Source organism: Eptesicus fuscus, chromosome 3, assembly GCF_027574615.1.
Source record: "Eptesicus fuscus isolate TK198812 chromosome 3, DD_ASM_mEF_20220401, whole genome shotgun sequence".
NCBI lineage: Eukaryota > Metazoa > Chordata > Mammalia > Chiroptera > Vespertilionidae > Eptesicus > Eptesicus fuscus.
Window position 1 is genome coordinate 50,037,614 of NC_072475.1, and position 21,576 is coordinate 50,059,189.

The following is a 21,576-nucleotide window of genomic DNA, read 5'->3' on the forward strand; positions in this document are numbered from 1 at the left end:
CAAACCCAGAATTTAATTTGAACTAGTCTTGTGAACTTGAGAAGCTCTTGGGAAGTTCCAGGCTTGCTAGACCTCAGCATCCTCATGTGAAAATTGGAGACACTAACTTACTAGTAAGAATCCTCTTCTTCTTCCTCTTGCTGTAAAAGTATGATTCACTGAGTCAGCTTGTCATTTACTCATTTATTTACCAGCGATGGAGGACCTGCAGTGACACAAGCAGGATGCTAAGCACAGAGAATCTAGTGAGGAACATGGCACAGGTCCTGTCCTTAGGAACCAGCATGATAGTTAGGAAGATGAGGCACACAGACATATCACATAAAGAGGCTCAGGTTTTGGACACCATTAAACACTTGGAAGATTTAACAAGAAGCAAAAGGAAGGAATCATCATTATAATGAAAATTGGTGTACACAGTTTCTGGGCCTCATGAATGTGTTCCTTGCATCATAAATAATTATCCCATTCATTAAAGGCATTCATAAATGGAATCATTATTTTTTTATAATACATATTTTTTTATTGATTTCAGAGAGGAAGAGAGAGGGAGAAAGAGACAGAAACATTGATGATGAGAGAGAATCACTGAGAGGCTGCCGCCTGCCCACCCCCTACTGGGGATCAAGCCACTAATCCGAGCATGTGTCCTGATCTGGAACTGAACAGTGACCTCCTGGTTCAAGGGTCGATGCTCAACCACTGAGCCACACTGGCTGGGCAGAATCATTATTTTTGGTATAAGAGCCACAAGATATGAAATGCTATTTATGTAAATTATATCTTAATAAAAATTATAAGCCAAGTAAATGTTTACTATATACCATAAATATCATGTTTAATGAAACAAAATGTCTTATTTTCCAAAACAAGAAAAAAAATGAGTGAAAAGTAATTTATATGTTTGTAAATCTCTTTAATGTCTGACAATAGAAATCAACTAGATTCTCAAGTCTGCATCTGTATTTATTTATTTATTTAATAAATATTTTTATTGATTTTTTTTTTTTTACAGAGAGGAAGGGAGAGGAAGAGAGAGTTAGAAACATCAATGAGAGAGAAACATCTATCATCTGCCTCCTGCACACCCCCTACTGGGGATGTGCCCACAACCAAGGTATATGCCCTTGACCAGAATCAAACCTAGGACCCTTCAGTCCACAGGACAATGCTCTATACACTGAGCCAAACCGATTAGGGCTGCTTCTGTATTTAATCTCCTGCTATACTTTGTTTTAGTTTAAGTATGAAAATATAACCTGATATATGGTTGAAAAAGGATGGAAATTAGAATAGCCCTTTTAGATTGTGGATATATCATAGGTTCTCTGGAAATTCCGATAAACATTTATAATAGAATGAGTAAAAAAGGCAAATAATAATAATTATTATTATTTAAAGTTATTATGAAAATGGTTTTGACCTTGTGGACACACTGAAAGGTTTGCAAGTTGCCCAAGAACCTCTGTACCATACTTTGAGAACTGTTTGCCCAGACTGATGCCTCCAAGTTTTTTTATTCCTTTGCTTTTATTAGGGCTCCCTTGCAGTCCATTTTCCTCTCCAAAACCATAGCATTTATTTAAAAATCCAAGTCACATTATATCATCCGCTTACTTCTAACTCTTCTTTGGATCCTAGATTAAAATTTGAAATCCCTTCAAAGGATTTTAAGCTCCTGCACAACTATGCCCTTGACAATCTTTCCAACATCACTTGTGTCCCTTGCTCTCATTATTCAAGCTGTCCTTCAATTTCCTCAAAAGCACTGAACTCCTTTTCACCTTGATCTTCATGCAAGTTGTTCTCTTCTGCCTTGAACATTCTTCCATCCTCTTTGCCTGCATCATTCTTCAGAACTCAATTTAACCCTTTGCACTCACTTGCTTTTTTCTCGATTCCTTTATTCTACTCGGGATTTAATTTTTTAAATCCCCTAGATTTTACAAAGCACGGCAGTAGAATAAAAAAACTGGAGTTTCTTTTCATACAAACTTATTTATTTGGATTTTTTTATATTTCAAATTATTGATACATTCAATAACCGTCACACTCGACATCCGAGTGCAAAAGGTTAAATAATGTCCTCTTGTGATTGATAAGAAATATATATAGATTTGGTCTTCATCCCTGTTTCTGGCACTGACCTAAAACGCTTGGAATTTCCTAAGTGATGACAGTGGTAGGATGTCTTTATTATGTTAATTAGGTGATTTTTTGACCAAAACTAAGGAGAGGGGCTAGTTGACAGGAGAACCAACCAAGTGATGAAAAGGTTGGAACTTCAGTCCACCCCACAGCTCAAGGAAGAAAGAGGGGCTGGAGGTTGAATCAGTCACCAGTGGCCAATGATTCAATCATGCCTATGTAATGAAGCCTCCATAGAAACCCAAAAAGGACAAGTTCAAAGAGCTTCCTGGTTGTTGAGTACTAAGAGATTTGTGGAGAGTGGGGCTCCTGGATGGGCATGGAAGCTCCACATCTTGTCCCTATACCTTGCCCAAAGCATCTCTTCTACCTGGCTCTTCCTGAGTTATATTCTTTTATAGTAAAGGAATGATCCAGTAAGTGAAATGCTTCTCTGAGTTCTGTGAGCCAATCTAGCAAATTACTTGAACCTGAGGAGGGAATCATGGAAACCTCTAATTTATAACCAGTAGGTCAGAAGTAGAGGCAACAACCTGAACTTGCAACTAGCTTCTGAAGTCTAAGAAGAGGGTCCAGTTCATAGTTGGTTAGAACACAGGTGACAGCCTGGACTTGGGAAAGGTGTCTGATTGGGGCAGGGGGAGTTGTCTTGTGGGACTGAGCCTTGAACCTATGGAATCTGACACTATCTTCATTGTAAGACTCCCAGCTGGCATCTGAGAAGTTCTGTTGGTGTGGAAACTGCCTCACCCCTCCTCCATTGAAATTGGGTATTAGATAACCTTTTATTCAGAGGGACATTTCCTCACTAAATGCTAGAGATATCTTCATTTTAGAAACCAGCAAACTGAGACTCAGAGATATTAAGAAACTTGCCTAATGTTATTACAAATATTATTTCCAAAATTTGAATTCAGATTCCACACCAAAGTCCATGTATTTAATTGCTCTAGTACACTGTCACTTAAACAGTAACTTAAAAAAAAAACAAAAAACGATTAAATGCTACAGGGCTCTCCTGACCCTGTTATTAACCTCTTTACATTAGAAAACATCTGAAGCAATTGTTTATGTTCACAGTCAAGAAAGTCTATCCCTCTGGACCCAAGTCTCACAGCAAGTGCTTAGGTGCCCCAAGTGGCACCTCTTGATAGCTCTAAGGCCCTTGGCATGCAGAGAGAGACTTGTCAGCCAGGTGCTTGGCACCAGCACATAACAACATAGCCTGATTACTGTTTCTTCAGTTCTGGCCTGAAGGCTTTGATCAGTCTCCACTTCCCCCCTCCTCCTCACTTGAGACACTCTCTGGAGGCTCTAGATCAGACACACAGCAAAGCAAACGTGTCATCACACTCTACAATTCCTTGAACTCTCCATTGGATTCCCCCCAACAACAATTTCCGTTGTGAACCAAGTGAGATATTTTCAGATTCAGCCTTCTTAGCTAAAGGTGGTGGAAGATAAAGACAGATGACCCGCAGTGTGGGGGCTGGGTGTCATGGCACAGCTTAGCCAGTCCCTGACTCCTTGAACCTGAAACAAGTCTTTCTGCCACTTAGCTTAGTTTTCTTATTTCAAAGATGGGACAACCTATGTCCGTGGATCACTATACAGATGATGTGTTATAGAATTGTACACTTGAAACTTACATAATCTTATTAACCAATTTCATCCCAATAAATTTAATTTTAAAAAGAAAAGAAATGAGTAAAATATAAATAAAAATTCAAAACAAACAAAAACATAAAATATAAAAGGCACAAAAAATGGTGAAGAAACTGTACATCCTGAAGTCATTTAGTAGTCAGTTGTTATATTTAGGAGCTATTATTATACATGGTTATTTTGCACCTAAGGCTCCTCCTCACAGACACTTAGGAGGTGGCCTCAGAATCGGAGCCCTTTAGATGAGGCGCATCTTCCTTTGGGCAACAAGTAAAGCTCTGCAGTGTGATTGGTGAGCTATTAATAGAACCCCAAAATGAAGTATATTACAGGGGTCCCTATGTTTAATGAGGCTGTCTTTCAGAGTCTTCATCAAATATAGGGTGTCAAAAAATGTATACACACTTTAACAGCTGATAACTCACTTGATTTTCACGCCTTCTCAGGTTTAAGTGATTTGAAATAATGGGTGAAACCAGACTAAGCTTTGAACAAGGAAAATTTATTCTAAAGTGCCACTGAACTTTTCTTTATAGGGATACATAAAAGATAAAGTTTACGGTACAAAACTGGCAACAGCCAAGGAATTGAGGGTGCACAAATACCGAACGAAATGATTCTTGATGTTTGCTATTGCATGGCTTCCCGTTATCAGCAGTGCCTGGGTCAGAATGGTCATCAGTTTGAAAACAGGCATTGACAAAAAATTTATTCAATTTTGTAGATTCTTTTAAATTTTGAAAATGAACTGTATGCTAATAAATACTGACTTTATAATCATTCAAAGTGTGTATACATTTTGGGGGACACCCTCTATATTATAATTCCAGAAGGAAAATATATATAGCAAATACTGATGAAGCACTCAAGAAAGAGACAAGAAAAAAAGTAGTCACTATTAACAAATTTTCCTAACCACATCAACATTGTATATAATATCTGTGCATAAATATGTTCTCACCTAGAACAACAGCAAGGTGGTATGATCCTAGTAAACCCAGTATTTTTTTAAATATAATTTTATGATACAAAGCTTTCATTTCTAAAGGTCTTCCAAAAATATTCCTCTTGCTTCCTCAAATACAAAGACTGCCTCATTTCCTGCAAATTGTTTTTCTATTTCTGTTCAAGAATATCAACTTCATTAAAACTTTAAAGATTTAATCCTGAGTTATGCTTGATGAGATCTCTGTGGGATGAGGGAAAAGAAAAAAAAAGAGAGATGGAGACTCCGCAGTACCTGCTATTTTATAGTGTTCTTACAATGGAAGCATAATTTGTTGACGAAAACGCACTACTGTAGAAAAAAGGATTTAAAAACACATACAAAACATCATTTTAAACTCTAGAGTGGGTTTCTGAAGAGAAAAGCTTGTTTTTTGTTGTTATTTTAAAACAAAAAGCATGACAAATATTTAATTATGCTGATTTTGTTGTTCATCATGAGTCACACTTTTAAAAGAGAATGCAATAAGAGTGCTTGCTACTCATGTAAAATATCACTTGTCATATGAATCTATACTTGATGTGTATATGAACCAAAATTATTTCAATTTTAAAAATCTAATTTATATTCCATAGATAACTTGAGTAAGCATCATTTCCCCATTTCATCAGTTGTCTTCTTAAAGTTTCGATTTTCTATCTAAAAGGATGTATTTGATAGTAAAAACTTGAATGAGTGTGCTATTAAATATTATACATCTACCAATACAAGTTGGAATAATACTAAAATATTTTGAATATCCATAATTTGATTACAGTAGAAACAAAAACTCAGAGAAATAGACAATGAAAAGCAATAAAAATTATAATCTCTTCTTGGATTTATTGTATCCACTCAGTGTAAATATACTACATCATCTATATTTATATGTATTTTTAAGATCCTCACCTAAGGATATGTTCATTGATTTTTTGAGAGGGGAAGGGGGGTCAGGAAAGACAAAGAGAGAAATTTTGATGTGAGAGAGAAGCATGGTCAGGTTGTCTTCAGTACATGCCCCAATCAGGGACAAACCCACAACCTTTTGTAAGTGCCCTGACAGGGAATCAAACCTGCAACCTTTTGGTGTTTGGGATAATGTTCCAACCCACTTAGACACACCAGCCAGGGCAACATACTACATCACTTTTAAAAAGGGAGGAGCATATAAAGCCAAATACTTCATTTATGAAAAATATGTGATTTACTTAGCCAATGAATTTTCTGATTGCTGAGTTTTTTAATGCTCTAATTCGAGGGGAGAAATTAAATTTTATAGGAAAATAATAAAAACACAAAATCACTTCAAATACACAGATTTAGGTTTGTCTAGTTACTCTGTACTTTCCAGAAAGGCATTCATTTGAAAAATTAAAGAGTGATACTGGATGACCTCCATCCAAGGTTCATGGCTGCTCTGACATTCAGAGATTCTATCAACACCCTTCTTTTCATTGTGAGTGCTAGCCATTACCTGTAGTAACTTCTCAGTCAAAACATAAATACTTTAAGGTCAATCATTTATATTTCTATTCATAAGTAAAATAAATGTAGGAAATGAATAAGCTATATAACTCACATGGATGCACTAATAGGCTAAATATAGCAAATTAAGTGGTATCAACATTTAAGAAAATATTCTAGCTGGCCTGGCTCATACAGGTATTTCACACATACATAATGACTCAAACAATGACCATAAGAATGCTTCTTCCTATATTAGAAAGTGAACAAAGAGAAATATTCTAAAGGCTTTTTTTTATGGTTCAATGACCTCAGCCAACTTGCCAGCTTAAGGTTTTCAACATTTCATTTCGAAAGAGCTACAGCCCACACAATGCCTAGGGAACTAAGTATTCCTATGCTGGCTGTATGTCTTCACTATTGGATTTACTTCTATAATGCATGCTAGCTATAGGATGATCATTTTAGAACCCAAATGCCTGACTTAACCTATGTCTCCCTCTACCAGTAACCTCCTCTATCCCACCCTATTCCTATTCTAATTACAAAATAATAAAGATAACACCCTGATCAGTGTGGCTCAGTTAGTTGGGCATCCCTTGCACAGACAGATTACCAGTTTGATTTCTAGTCAGGGCTAGATCCCTGAAAGAGGGCTTGCAAGGGACAAACAATTGATGTTTCATTTTTATAGCAATCTTTCTTTCTTTCTTTCTTTCTTTCTTTCTTCTTTCTTTCTTTCTTTCTTTCTTTCTTTCTTTCTTTCTTTCTTCTTCTTTCTTTTCTTCTCTCTCTCTCTCTCTCTCTCTCTCTCTCTCTCTCTCTCTCTCAAAAATCTATTAAAAATATAAAAAAATGTTAGCAGAACAACAATTCCTAATGGTAAAAAAAAAATACACAAAATTATTCCCATCCTTTGAGAGAGGACACCAAGTTCTTCATTCTACTTTTTTTCTGTGTTGTGTTGCAAAGAGCGAAGGCAAAAAAAATCAATTTGATCTAGTTCTGGTCCCAATTTTGCCACAGTATAGCTGTGTAAGCTTGTATAAACCACCAACTCTGACTCTAGGATTTCTCATATAAGCAAGAGTTTTGCTACACAATCCCAGGGTAAGCCATCACATTGTGCTCCAGGGATGATATTCACAAAGTATCTGATGTGAACCATAGCCCTGTAAGTGTGTGATGTGAGGTACACCCTGCCAGTTCTCACATTTTCATTCTGCAATATCATGATTCTGAAAGCTGAGACCTTCATCATGTAATTTCAGTACTCCCACTGCATTTATCAAGTTTCAATATTGGACATATCAAAACTCAGTGAGCTAAGACAAGAGATTGAGAGACACTAAATGTGTCAGACCTGAAATCAGATATACAACCGTGGCCTTTCCCATTCAAATTTGGCTTAGTTTCACTGTCTCAGCCTCAATCCTTGGAAAGTCTAGGCAACGGAATGTGACCACTGTACTATTGGTGATTCAATTTGGAGTTCACAAGAATATGTGTTAGTGAGTTGAAGAATAACTGAAATATTAAGTGAACATAATATCAAAGTCCTTATAAAACAGGTGCTCTCAAATGGTTTGTATTTCTGGTGTTTAGCAACTTCCTCCCAATCCAGTTAAAGAATTCTCTCTGAAATTGAGATGTGGAAAGTGCTATTGCCCTATAAATAGGCTCATGCCCTGTTACATGAATCATGGTTGCTGACAGCAAATCAGAAGATTAATTATTTGGCTTTGTTAGTAAAGATGATAGCACACTATTGTCTTCCCAGAAAGCTTTCTGGTACCCCACACTCACATTCTTCTAAGCTAAGCTGCAGCAAACTGAAGTCCCTGGTGTACAGATACATGCATGTCACCCTTGCATTGGGCCTGTCTTAACAGGTATTATCATCTTTCTGCCAGATGATTACTGTGACACTTTTGCTAAAGGAAGTCACCAGTCAGGATCCTCTCTGCCAAGATGTACACTAAGTAGATGAAAAAGAGGAGCAGATTAAATGAACACTAAAGAAAACATTAAACTCAGCAATTCCCTCAAATTCTCTATTTTCTAATGAGATGCTAAGAAAAGGGCCACAGGAAGCAATTTCCCTATGCAAAAGTAAGCCATGCAAACAGCTCATCTGCAAATCAAACTTCAACAAAGATGAGGTGAGTTTACCTTATCCATTCATACATACAATCCACCTGTCATTTTTATTAGCTAGTTTTGAACTGAGGAGGCTGCGTAAGATCTATTCACAAATATCATGTAATTATCCTAACTACAGTGCAAGAACATACTTCAGAGACTGAGACATAAGAATCACATTGAATTCAGAGGCTTGAAGTTCCTTGTAAACTACATAAGCCCTGAGAGAAGATGGCCCCCAAAGGATTGCTGCATAATACCAGGAAGTTTGTTTTCCCCTAATGCAAAGTATTCACTGTGCAGAGGCAACTCTGGTTTTTGTATAAAGCTTCAACTTATGAAATTAATTAGATGCAAAATAACAGAGACTTTAGTAGCTCCTGCCTCGGGATCATAATGATTTTGGTTTATTCCTGAAATTTTCTATTTTATCAACATCACAGAATAAGAAAAGGAGCCCGCTACAAAGAAAACAATGTCATGAAAACCCAATGGAACAATGAGATTGAGATGGCTTCTTCACAAGACTTAATCCCAAATTTCTCAATTGTTGATCCCAACTGTCTAAACTTTCCAAGCATTTTCTTCACCCCAATTGAACCTGGCCCATATGCCTCATTCCTGGAACCCAGGAGAACATCACGGAGTTGCAAAGACCCAACTTAAAAGAGTCTACTAATCACAGAATGGAAGCTTTCTTTCTGGGCAGTATTTCCTTTCAGTCATCCACAGTATGGACAGAATATCTGCAGATTATAAATGACCCGGCAGGCCACACCCAGAGGATCAATAAAATCTGGTGGAGGCACAGACCTGGGCAATTCTGCTTTTATTCTCTCAAGCTGGGACACTGGCCTGGCTTGAGCTGGGAGGAATCACTCTGAAACTCCAGGGGTCCAATTTCCCTTTGTAAACAGACACACATTACAGACCAGCCATTTGAATTAAGGGCCAGATAAGAGAATCAGTTTCAGAAAGGCCTGCCAAGAAAATCTCTAAGTCTAAAGTTTTCTTTACCCTCCCTGCGACCAAACTGCAGATACTATGTTTTCCCCTTAGTGTGGCAAAAGTAAGTGTGAGTGTACAAACAATGGGAGTAACAGGGCAGAAAAGTTAATGAGCAGAGTCCTTGGCAACCATGAGAGTAGCTGGTTGTAGAGCATAGGAAAAGGAGGTCTATGTGAAAGGGCAAGTGGGAACATGAGGAGGTGAGAAATTGACAGGAAGATCTGAATGATGCAGTATCATGTGTTGCTGGAGGAAGAGTTAGAAAAAGAGAATAAAATTTAAGTTTGTCAGATGTCTAAGGGTCTATTATGAGTCAAGAAATGTGCTAAGAAGTATGAGATACAGGGATAAAGGGCTTATTTATATTTAGATTCTCAGTAGGTAATGTAAGGGATGGATGGATGGATGGATGGATGGATGGATGGATGGATGGATGGAGAGAGAAATAAAAAATGAATGAGGTGCCCTGAAGGATTCTACAGGCTACATGGGACTAGAAATATTTATGTGCATAACTCTCATCCTAGGGCAAACCATAGTTACAGCAAGGTATAAAGTGTTTCCCCAAATATGGGACAAGAAAGCTATTAACTGAAAGAGGGTGACAGAGAGATGTCTGAAAATTAAGAAAGAAGGGGGGCCAGAATGGAAGGGAATACTGGTTCCCTTCCATGCCTGTTCCCAGGTGTTTTGCGGAAGAGGAGGAGGGTGTCAGCCTCTGGGGAGCCCATTGTCGGGGTTTCTACTGACCTGGTCTCCGCCTCACTGGCCTCTTGCGGCCGCTGCAGAAGCGCACTTTGCTGAATACCCCGAGGACGTGCCTTTCGCACAAGGAGCGCCCGTCTTTGCTGGGGCTGGAGCGGCGCTTGGAGGCCGACACCCGGTCGCTGTTGGACTCCCTCGCTTGTCGCTTCTGCCGGATCAGGGAGCTGGCTATAGCCGCAGCCATAGCTGCTCAGTGCGGGACACAGGGCCTGGGCTCCACTGCGCCCTCAGGATTGCTCTCCGCTGGGGCTAGGGCAGACCTCGGGGGGCCTGGAGGCGCGGGAGGCAGTGCTAATGTTTGAAAAGGCTGCAGTTCCGAAAACCCGCGCCCACAAGGTTTATCAGAGTCTGGGCGGCAGCGACAAAACGTGTGAAAATCCAGATGTAAACTTCCCCCAACAGCTGGCGGAGGGGGCGGGGGCGGGGCGCTCCCAGGCCTTCCTGCTAACTAGACTCGTGCACCCCAAGCGATCGGCGTCCCGGGGGGCACTGGGGAGTTGGGTCACACTGCCTTCAGAGTACCAAGTGGAAGGGGAAGAGAAGATGTGCACAACAACAAGCCGTGTCCCTGTTGCAGAGGCGCAAGCGTTTGTAAGGTGTCCAAAGTATATCTACACAGACATCATACAGAACCCGTTTATAAAGCAGAGTCTGGACCAGGTACGGAGGCTTGCCCCCCGTGGAAAACACTTAAAAAGTGAATAAAACGTTCCTTTAGAGAACAAGCCACCAACCGCAGAGAGAAGGAGAGGAAGGCAGCAATTTAACTCCCTGCGGTCCGCAGTTCTGGAGATTAGGAGGTCCTTCCCGGCTGGGTGAGGTCTAAGAATTGCATCTCCCCAGCCGCCTTTCTCACATCCGGAGAGGCGCGAAGTGGGAGCGGTCAGCAGGAGTCAGGGTAGGGGCTCAGGGAGGGGGCAGCTGGGAACCTCTGCGGTAAGCGGACTCCCCGCCAGCCAGCAGCAAGGCAAAGAGGGCAGGAGGCTAGGGAGGAGGGAGGGAATGAGGGGGCTGGGGAGGAAGGAGAGAGAGAGAGAGGGAGGGAGGGAGGGAGATCCTCGAGGGCTAGGCACTCCTCAGGGAGCAACCCGCGGGAGCAGGGATACCGGGGTCCCAAGAGCGGGTGCTCTTTCTTTTCCGCTTGCTTTCTGGCACGAAACGGGCACAGTCGGTGATTATTTAGGGAATCCTAAATCTGGAATGACTCAGTCGTTTAAATAAAGCCCCCTCAAAAGGCAGCGATGCTGAAGGTGTCCTCGCCAGCGCGGCGCCCACACGCCTTTAACGGGAGCTCCCCGCCATGGTCCTCCCGCAGCACAGAGCCTGTCTCGGCACCGACTCGGAGGGAGCACAGGAAGGAGGAGGTGCCCCGGCGTGCTGGATCAGGTCATCTCCGCGCAGGCTGGCCCCGGGTCCGCACCCCCTGGCAGTCGATGGCTCCCAGGCAGCAGATCAGATGGGGATTACCGGCGGACGGGAGGCCGATCACTCAGTCCAGCGGGGCCCATCCCGGCTGAGGAAGGAAGTAACCAGTGCGCTGTGAACACCCGCGTGTCCGCTCCGGTGGGGCGGGGGCTGGCTGCAGGCGACCTGGGCTCGAGGTGGCTGCGGCTCCGGCCCAAGCTGCCCACCATGGTCTAGCGCCAGGGGCGCAGGCGGGGCCCTTGGGCCGTCTGGGGCCACTGCGGGAGGCGGCGGAGCGTCCAACAGGGTCCTGAGGCCGGAGGGACGGACGCAGACTCTGGGGCCCCACCGGCCAGGAGGCAGGTGAGGGCTGCTGCCAACTCGCCCAACTTGTGCGGGTGGCCGCTCAGAGCCTTGGGCTAGCGGGGTTTCCTTCGTTGCGGACCCAGGCCCCGGAGGGGGCTCTCAGGGCGGATTCTCATTCATGGGCTGGGGCTCTGGGTGCCGGGAGCTGAACCAGCTCCCGTGCGCTGTCACCGCCTCCCAGTGAGCTCTGCTTGCTGGGCTAGAGCGCTAGCTCCATAGGAAACTCCACGCAGGGACGACTGCTGCTGAGATGGTTGTGGGACCCAGAGCGGTGGTGGTGGGAGTATCTCCGGCGCTGCTGGTCCACCCTCCAGAAAGCTCCAGAGCGCCCAGGTGGGGCCAGGTGGGGGCCGGGCTCCAGGAGCGCAGGAAGAGCCAGCCGGGTGCTCAGGTCCTCCTCCTCTGCCTTGCGCCCTCTGCTCCCAGACTCCCTTCTTCTCCTTCCTGTCACCCCTCTCTACCTTCTCTGTCTTCTGTCTCTCCCCTTTTCTCCTCTCTACGCAATCCTACGTGATTGAGGTTTGGATGAGAAATTCTCAGGCAGAGCAAGGAAACTGCAGCTTGGGTCGGCTCTGTCCGGTCCCTCCCCCAAGAGAAAACACCACCCCACGCCTTTTGGAGGACTGAGTGTGCAGGGAAGGGGTTAAGGGTGGGGGAGCTGAAAGAAGGCAGTGCACCCTCTCTCCAATAATCTGGAGCAGGTAGAATTCTCTGTTTATCTTGGGCCCCCAGGTTGAGCCCCACTTTTAGCTCATCCTGGAATAGGAAAAGTGTTTCCCCTTCCTTTGAACCAGATTTCTTGGTTCTGTCTGGAAAGTTGCAAAACAGGCTCACTCCCTAGAATGAGGAACCAAGGGAGCACCCTGCACAAGGGAGAATGGAGGTAAGGTGAGACGGTGACTGTGGACAAGGGCAGTGAACAAGCAGCTTTGGAGTGCAATCAGGTCTCTAGGAGTGCTTGTGGGGACTGCTGGATGTTACAGAAAACTCAGCAGAGGAGATCATGCCACCCAAGTTAAAATGCAGCATGAAAGATTTTGGAAGTGCAAAAGGAATAATCACCTTCCATTCATGCCAAGGTCTCAAAGTGGCTATCAGTTATATTTACACTCTCTCTTCAACTTATCTTTAAATATCCCTAATGCCTCCCCTTAGACATCTGGCTGTGTCAAAGGTAGTTCCCAGAGATTAAATGGGTGATTTCCAAGCAGAGACAGGTGTATGTTGGGACCACCCTAGTAGAAGGCAAGGAAAATGCGGGCCCTGGAAACTACTGAAAAGGAATGTGGGAGCAGGAGAGGCTCCAGGAACTCTCTGCCTGTGGTCACTAACCTGTGGATCTACCAGAAATTCACATAGGCAATGAGGAGGATTGAGGTTTGTAAGGTGTTTAGACCAGGCACTGCTCTGTCAAACAGCCCTACTGTGTCTGGGGGGTTTGTACCTTTCATGCTACCTCTGGGCATAACACAAGCAGACAGAGGGTTATGGGGCAGACAGCTGAAAGGAAGATTCAATTGCAAGAGGGGGGAATCCCAACTGTCAATGGGCAGCACAGATCCCCTGCAATAGTTCAGTGTGGCTGAATTAGGACAGAGAACTTGGCATTTTAACAATACAGAACAGAACATGTGAATACATTTTTAATAGTACATCTGGGTGGGGTAAGGGGGCTCCTCATTTTAAATGAATACTTTCAACAATAAAGGTATTAATAAAATCAAAGTAGCACTGTACCAATTAGGCAAATGTTCACATTCCACAGATAAAATGATCTTCCTTCCTTGGCTACCAGAAGACCTGTCTCATTCTTGAGGAAGGCAGGCACAGATAGTACTAGCTGGCTTTGGGGCTCCTTGCCTTCTTCAGTTCAACACCCAAGAAGAAAAAGGTCAGCTAAGGTGAGAAATCTTAGCAAGAGGTGGGTGTATAGTGAGGCCTTGAGAAGATCATTGCTAAACTCTGAGTCTCTCTCTTATGCTCAAAATGGTGAGAATCATTCCAAACATCCACCTCATAGAACTAAATATGTATGCGCAAGCATTTGGAAAACTGGAAAATGCCAAATGAGTGAAAGAGATGATGACAGTGTAGTTTTATTTTTTTAAGAAAATGCATACTATTTTTCTGAGATGCTTTTTAAAATGCAGGTTCCTGATGATTTCTCACAATGTGGAGAAATCTCTATGAGTAGAACCCTGAAATCAATATTTTTTATTGATTTCAGAGAAGAAGGGAGAGAGAGAGAGAGATAGAAACATCAATGACAAGAGAGAATCATTGATTGGCTGCCTCCTACACACCCCCTATTGGGGATTGAGCCCACAACCCAGGTATGTGCCCTGACTGAGAATTGAACCATTGACCTTCTGGTTCATAGGTCAATGCTCAACCACTGAGCCACACCAGCCAGGCCAGAAATTTGAGTTTTTAACAAGTTCTTCAGGTGTCAGAGTTTGAGAGTTTAATATATATATTAAGTGAAGATAATATTAGAAGGAAAAAATAAACTCAGACTTTCAAAGTCTAACACTTTTCTCCAAGATTATAGTGCCCCCTACTTCCCTACATTCAAAAAAGGGGAGGGGACCTGGAAAGAGGATGTGTATTATCTAATCTTTGAGTTTATTTTTTTATGGGAGTTTATGAGAAATAAGGATGTGTTGATGCAGAAGGTAACAACTGTAGCAGTCATAAGATAGAAGAGGGTGATGAGGGAAAGATGGAAAAGCAGGTAACAGTGGCTGTTTGAAGTTCTCTCTGTCTTGACATGACAGCATCAAATTAGGCATTTAAGGAAGAAAACGAAAACAATAAAAGTCAGCTTTTTGAGAGCAACATCATTCCTGTCTTTAGATCTCTATTAAAAGAACATGGTGATTAGACCACAAAGACTTCACTTTCCCCCCTGCACTCCTGCAGTTACTGTCATAGTGCTTTTCAGCGTGTAGCCTTTAAGACTTCATCAACATCATTATTCCATTTCTTCAATGGAAAAAAAAACACACAGGTAAGCAAAGGGAATTTGAAGAAGTTATGTAGAACCTATGAACAGGGCCACTGAGATCAGAAATAATACTTAATCGTTTTATATCCAGAAATTCATAACTTTCTTACCTGGGCCACTAAATCTCATAAGTCTTCTTCCTTGGTTACTAGGACACTTCTGATATCTTTGTATTTTGGGGTCAGGAATGAGATTTAAAAAGCTTACTGATGATTTAGGTAAAATAATCAGGTTATTTTAAAGGAGAATATCTGAGGGACAATAATACCTTGATTTTTAGACTGTCTTCCTTTGCACAACTTGAGAATTTCCCTTTAAAATTCTGGAGATATCATGGGTGAAAACACATTTAATTACTGTGGAGAAGGTTGCCAGTACACACTGAAAGGTAATTAGATAGTTACATTTATATTTCTGATCTCCAATCAAACAAATAAAACATGGACAATCTTCATCTTCTTCATATTTTTAAATAATATGTTTTATTGATTTTTTTTTAAGAGAAAGAGGGGAAGAAGATAGAAACATCAATGATAGAGAAACATCGATCACCTGCCTCCTGCATGCCCCCTACCAGGGTTTGAGCCCACAATCTATGCATATTCCCTGACCAGGAATTGAACCAGCAACATCTTGGTGCATGGAACAACACTCAGTCCACTGAGCCATGCCTGCTGGCTCATCTTCTCCATATTTTAAAATGACAAAACACAGAATATTTAATAGTCTTTCTCTTAGTCATAAGCCATGTCTTCCAACTCCCAAACCAAACAACTAGGACTACTGTAGTCATTCACTTGAAATTCTGAACTGAGCACAGATTGCTCAGTTCCAAGGCTCTTCTTTGGTTCCCAAGGGTAACTCTATACCCCTCTACATTCTCCCTGCCCTCAGCAAGCTTAGAGTGCATACCATCATGATCTTATTTGTCTCTGGTCTTAGTCACCCACTAGCTGTATGCCACTGGAGAGTAAAGCATATCTGCAAACTAGACCAATGAAAATAAAACTAGTAGTACCTATCTAAGTAGGCTGCTGCAAGGCTCAAAGAAGAGTGATAATGATATAAAACATAATCTGTAATTCATAGACATCATCATTCACTCCTGGACATAATGCATTTAACAAAGGCTAGAAATCAACTTGACATTGTAATGGCAAACAAAATTTTCATTAGTGGAATATTGTCAATGTTCTTATCTGTTGGGAACACAAAGGAACCTAGCTCTGTTCATACATCATTCCTCTCTAAGGACAGCCCCTGTCTCAAAGCTTTGTGAATACGAGATCCCTAGGCTCTCACACAGCAAGCTCAATAGGCAGAAGAAGACCATTTCTCCATGAATTTCATCCCATAGAGTAACTATATTTCCATTTTCTTTTCTCTGCCAGATTGTCTGTTAAAATAGGTCAGCAAAAGCATAATTACCTTCTAATAATTTGTGAATTCCTTCATACAACAAATTTTTATGGTGTTTCATTCAACAGTTCAAAAATTGAATTACTACATGTTATGTTTCTCTGGCTTTGGCCATCTCTCAATTTACGAAACACAATAGACTTAATGCTTTATAACGCATATTAATGGTGGCATCCTTATTGCTCAAGTAGAAACATTATCAATGTCATAGAGAATGTCTCTTTTTGATAAGAAATATATGACTAATTGGAGTCTCAGTTTTTCTGTAAAATTGAGCCGATGCTAAGCTTCCTGCACAGTAATAAGTGCATTGCAATTATAGACACATTGAATCCTTATAACAACACTTCTGAGGTAGGTTCTGCCATTATCTTCATTTTATAACTGAAGAAACTGGGGCACAGAGAGGTTAAGTTGCTTTATCAAGGTCACTCAGTTAAGAATTGGTAGAGTTCAAATGTAACCCATGTAATTTACTTCCTTTTATCCGCTATATTACACTTGAAAGAGAACAAAGTTTTGCCACCCTAAAACTGTCTTTCAGGATATTGATTTTAAGTTGGTTATTAAGAAATAAAAGACTCAGAAAGAACATTTTCCCCTTTTCCTGTCCAAGAGACTCAGATGTAAAGACCTGCTCCAAAAAGGAAATCTTAGCCTATTCAACTTAGCCTAAATTGAGTTAAGTATGGTAGATAGTAAGGCTCCAAGCAGGGGCCTGTTAACTGGGTCACCCCCCATGTGACCCATGGTCATGGTGTCCAAATTACCTAGCAGGAATTTGCTTGCCACTCTCTTATCTACCCCTAAATTGCCCATTTTTACTTTTGAAATCTAAGAACTTGTCCCCCTATTTTTTTCATTTGTCCAATATGACATATATACCCAATTTTGCCTCACTCTTTTTGGAATTCTCATGCTTATATGTATTCTCTGCACATGTATTAAAATTTTATTTTCTCACATAACCAGTGCGGTTCAGTTGGTTGAGTGCCATCCCATATACCAAGAGGTCGCAGGTTCAATTCCCAGTCAGGGCATATGCCCAGGTTTTGAGCTCCATCCCCAGTAGGCAGCCTATCAATATTTCTATATCTCTCTCCCTCTCACTTCCTCTCTCTCTAAAATCAATAATAACATTTAAAATTTATTTTTCTCTTGTTAATCTCTGTTAGCTAGAAGAACATAGAAGTTGGGAGGAAACATATTTTTACCAACCCCCCACCCTGTGTGTCAATAAAAAATGGTACCATGAACAATTATAATCATGTAATATAAGTGGAATTAGCATTTGCATTTATAGAGTATTTACTGTTTAATAATCATCTCCCCATGTATTATCTCTTTTAGATTCTTGACAACCTTGTGAGTAAAGTTAAGGAGATAATAATACCCAATTTTACAGAAAAACTGAGACTCCAATAAGTGATATAATCTTCCAAGGTCACAAAACAGATGAGTGAAGATCTATGAGTGTATTCTAGGCCTTCTGAACTCAATTGTCTCTCATATCCTAACTAGGTCACATAGAGGAAAAATGGAACTGTTATCCTTTCATTCACATCCCTCTAGTGCTTCCTTAGCAGGGTTTCACATCTTATAAATGACCTTGAAGAAGTTACTTAATGTTGGAAAGGAGGGGGATACAAATGTCCAAAAACTTCTCCCTCTATTGTTTTTGCCTCTCTCATCCACAGAACTAACTCAGGTAGTGGTTATCCACTCTTGGCCACAAGAGGGTATCCTTTGGCTCTGAGGATGTGGCCTTCAAACACTTTCCCCTCCTTGGTTCAGTAATTCAAGTTGAGTTTTATAAGAAAACTACAGGGAAATTAAATCAAAACATGAATTAAAGGAATTTAAAATAGGATAAAATTACATTTCTTCCACTCACATTCCTAAAAAATGTACATCAGTTTAGCTTGAACCACATGGTTGGTACTTGGTTATGCTCATTCCCAGATGGCTTGAGGATGTTACAGAATCTGCCTCAAGTGACTCCCCATCACTGTAGCCCTTCTCTAATTTCCACTGTCACCAATCCAGTAATACCCCTTCATTGTAGAAGAGACTTGTGGTTAGAAGATTCCCATTAGAATGTAAAACCCAGATGAGCAGAGAGATATTGTATTTTTTTTAATTGATTTTAGAGAGGAAGGGAGAAAGAGAGATAGAAACATCAATGATGAGAGAAAATCATTGATCTGCTGCCTCCTGCATGTCCCATACTGGGGACCAAGCCTGCAACCCTGGGCAGTGCACTGACTGGGAATTGAACCATGACCCTCTGGTTCATAAATCAAAGTTCAACCACTGAGCCACACCGGCTGGGCAAGATGTTCTATTTTGTTTTCTTTTCCATCTCCAGTACCTAAAATAGCATTTAGTATGCAGCAGGTGCTCAGTAAGTACTTGAATTAATTAATTCATCCATCCATCCCTTTAAGCTAAAAATGAAAACATTTACTCTAATATCCAGAAGCAAACTCAGTTGCCATAGTTGGTGTGGCTCAGTTGATTGAGCATCGTTCTGTGCATCAAAGGGTTGAGGATTCAATTCCCGTTCAGGGCACATGCCCAGGTTTCAGGTTTGACCCCCAGTCAGGGTGTGTGTGGAAGGAAAATGATCAATATTTATTTCTCACATTGATGTTTCTCTCTCTCTCTCTCTCTCTCTCTCTCTCTCTCTCTCTCTCTCTCTCTCTCTCTCTCTCTCTTCCTGTCCTCTCTCTTTCTAAAATCAATAAAAAACATTAAAACAAAAGAAAACTCAGTCTCAGTTAACTCAAAGGTGGCCTACACATTTCCGAGTAGACCATTTTGCTTTATTAATACCCCTAAAACTATCTGCCTCAATTCAATCCATCTATTAAAATCTGATAGCCCAAGAGTATTCATGGTACCTAGATTTATAGTCTAACCCCCATCACCCAATTTTAGGCCTTAGTTTCAGTTCTCTCTCTCTCTCTCTTCTCTCTCTCTCTCTCTCTCTCTCTCACACACACACACACACAGACACACACATTCACAAAAGAAGAATATCACAATAAGGAACAGACATCAGATAGAATGAGTAATCAATTTTAAAGTCTCAAAATATGATCAAAGTGACCTTAAATGGTTTGATAATTTTAACATTCATGCTGTCACCCATTTTTTTGAGCTGCTTTCTTCATGGACCATTCGTAGTTGCTCTCATTTCTAATTTTAGACTCCAAATTTTCAAGAATGGATCTTGTTGAAATTGCAGTCTCTTACAGCACCCAGCACATGACTAGCACTCAGGCTATATTATGAAAATGGTAATAAATTTATATTTTGGTCCTCTGTATGCACATAGATCTGGGTGCTGTGAAAATAAAATTAGTGAAAGACTCTGCTGATCCTGTGATCATAGGTATTTGATATTGAATAAGATTTTACTGGAAATAACTGAAATATACCAACTGGTTAGTGAAAACTGTCAGGGGAGCAAATGGAATTTTGAACAAGGTGACCAGTAAGGTCATTTCTACTCCTAGATTTTTATTATTTTTTAAATATATTTTATTGATTTTTTACAGAGAGGAAGGGAGAGGGATAGAGAGTTAGAAACATCGATGAGAGAGAAACATCGATCAGCTGCCTCCTGCACACTCCCTAATGAGTATGTGCTTACAACCAAGGCACATGCCCTTGACCGGAATCGAACCTGGGACCCTTGAGTCCGCAGGCTGACACTCTATCCACTGAGCCAAACCAGTTAGGGCAACTCCTAAATTTTTAGAATTCTCTAAATATGCTATGTAAAGTAGAAAGTATATGCAAGTTAGAGTAAATAATTTGTCCATGCATAACATTACTGAGTCTTTCTGAGCCTAAGTTTATTTGCCTATAAACCTACTGCTACATAGGACCTAGATTAGCTATAATAATATATTGAAAATATAGCACTGGCTTTTAAAACAAGAAAAAGTATGAATAAAGTTAACGAATAAATGGATGGTAGATAAGTAAATGGACAGATGGATGGATGAAATATAGCATCTTTCATCTAAAAAAATCTCCGAATTCTCTTTGTTATGTTAAGCAAAGTAGCACAAAATGAAAATTAAAAAAATATTTAGCAAGCTTTCTTTCACAATACTGGGGAGGCAAACAAGAAAATATTCAAGAATTACAGCATAGTAAAAAAAAGCACTTAGTAGAATTCTGTCATCCACTTAACAATCGTTTTCACATAAAACATTAACCCCCTTACCTAATTTTGTCCAAATAAACCAGTATATGTAACAGGAAGTCAAGGGGGCACTGATGTAGATGGCTGTGTGTCTATGAAATTTAAACCAGAATGGATACATAGGTAGGTAGTTAAGTAGGTAGATATAGATAGGTAGATGTAAATAGGCATTTCACTGCTCAGAAATCCAGAAAGGGATAAGATTATTGTATAAGGATATTTCTTTAAAGAATATACACAGTAAGGAACAGTAATATTTTTATGTTTTGGACAGGATATTAATATTTAAACTTGTAGTGTTAGCTAGAAGAGATTTCAAGAGGTGATCAGCTCATTCTACATAATGTACATATATTGTAATCATCTAGAGACCATAAGAAAAGAAACCTTTTAAAAAATAAGTAAGAAAAGTGTCTCTGGTTGGTTGAATATGCTAAGACAGCAGCAATGGAGAAGAGGATGAGAGGAAGGATAGGGAAGGAAAGAAAAGGAAAACTAAGACTTATTATGCACCAGGCACAGTTCTAGGCTCCATACACAATAATCCCATAAGGCCACGTGTTATTCACACATACAATGAATAAACCAAATGTCAGGAAAGTTAATTAATTGTGTGAAGTATGGGTCTGGTCACGATCTCAAATCTAGTTTAGGTGACTCCAAATCCAAAACTCTCTTGGTGACTGTTTCTAGATGATCCACTACCTGAACTTATAAGGAGATCATTTACATTGCTGAAGTGTTAAAAAGATTAAGATAACCCATGAGTTAAGGCCGCTCAGAATCTAAGTCAGCGGCATTGTGCTACTGTTCTCCAGGGATCACAGCCTCATTTGAAGTCCCAGTTTAATAACAAGAGCCAGGGAAAGAGGAATTGAGGAAAACGATATCTATCTTCAAGTGTCTGACATGTTCTTGTTGAAAAAGAACGAGGTATCCTGTGTGCCCAGAGGAAATTTTGGATTCAGTTCAGCATTGATATTT

General features: G+C 40.7%; 1 protein-coding gene across 2 annotated transcripts in view; it reads right to left on the minus strand.

Moving 5' to 3' along the window:
• Positions 1 to 21,576, minus strand: part of FGF12 (fibroblast growth factor 12) — a 364,984-nt gene that overhangs the window by 248,069 nt on the left and 95,339 nt on the right. The window contains exon 1 of one of the 2 annotated variants that reach the window (XM_008151605.3): positions 10,163 to 10,361. The exons of the other annotated variant lie outside the window; for it this stretch is intronic. Within the exon in view, the coding sequence (XP_008149827.1) occupies positions 10,163 to 10,361 (199 nt within the window). Of the gene's footprint in view, positions 1 to 10,162; positions 10,362 to 21,576 lie in introns of those variants that run through there. 2 annotated transcript variants of the gene reach the window in all.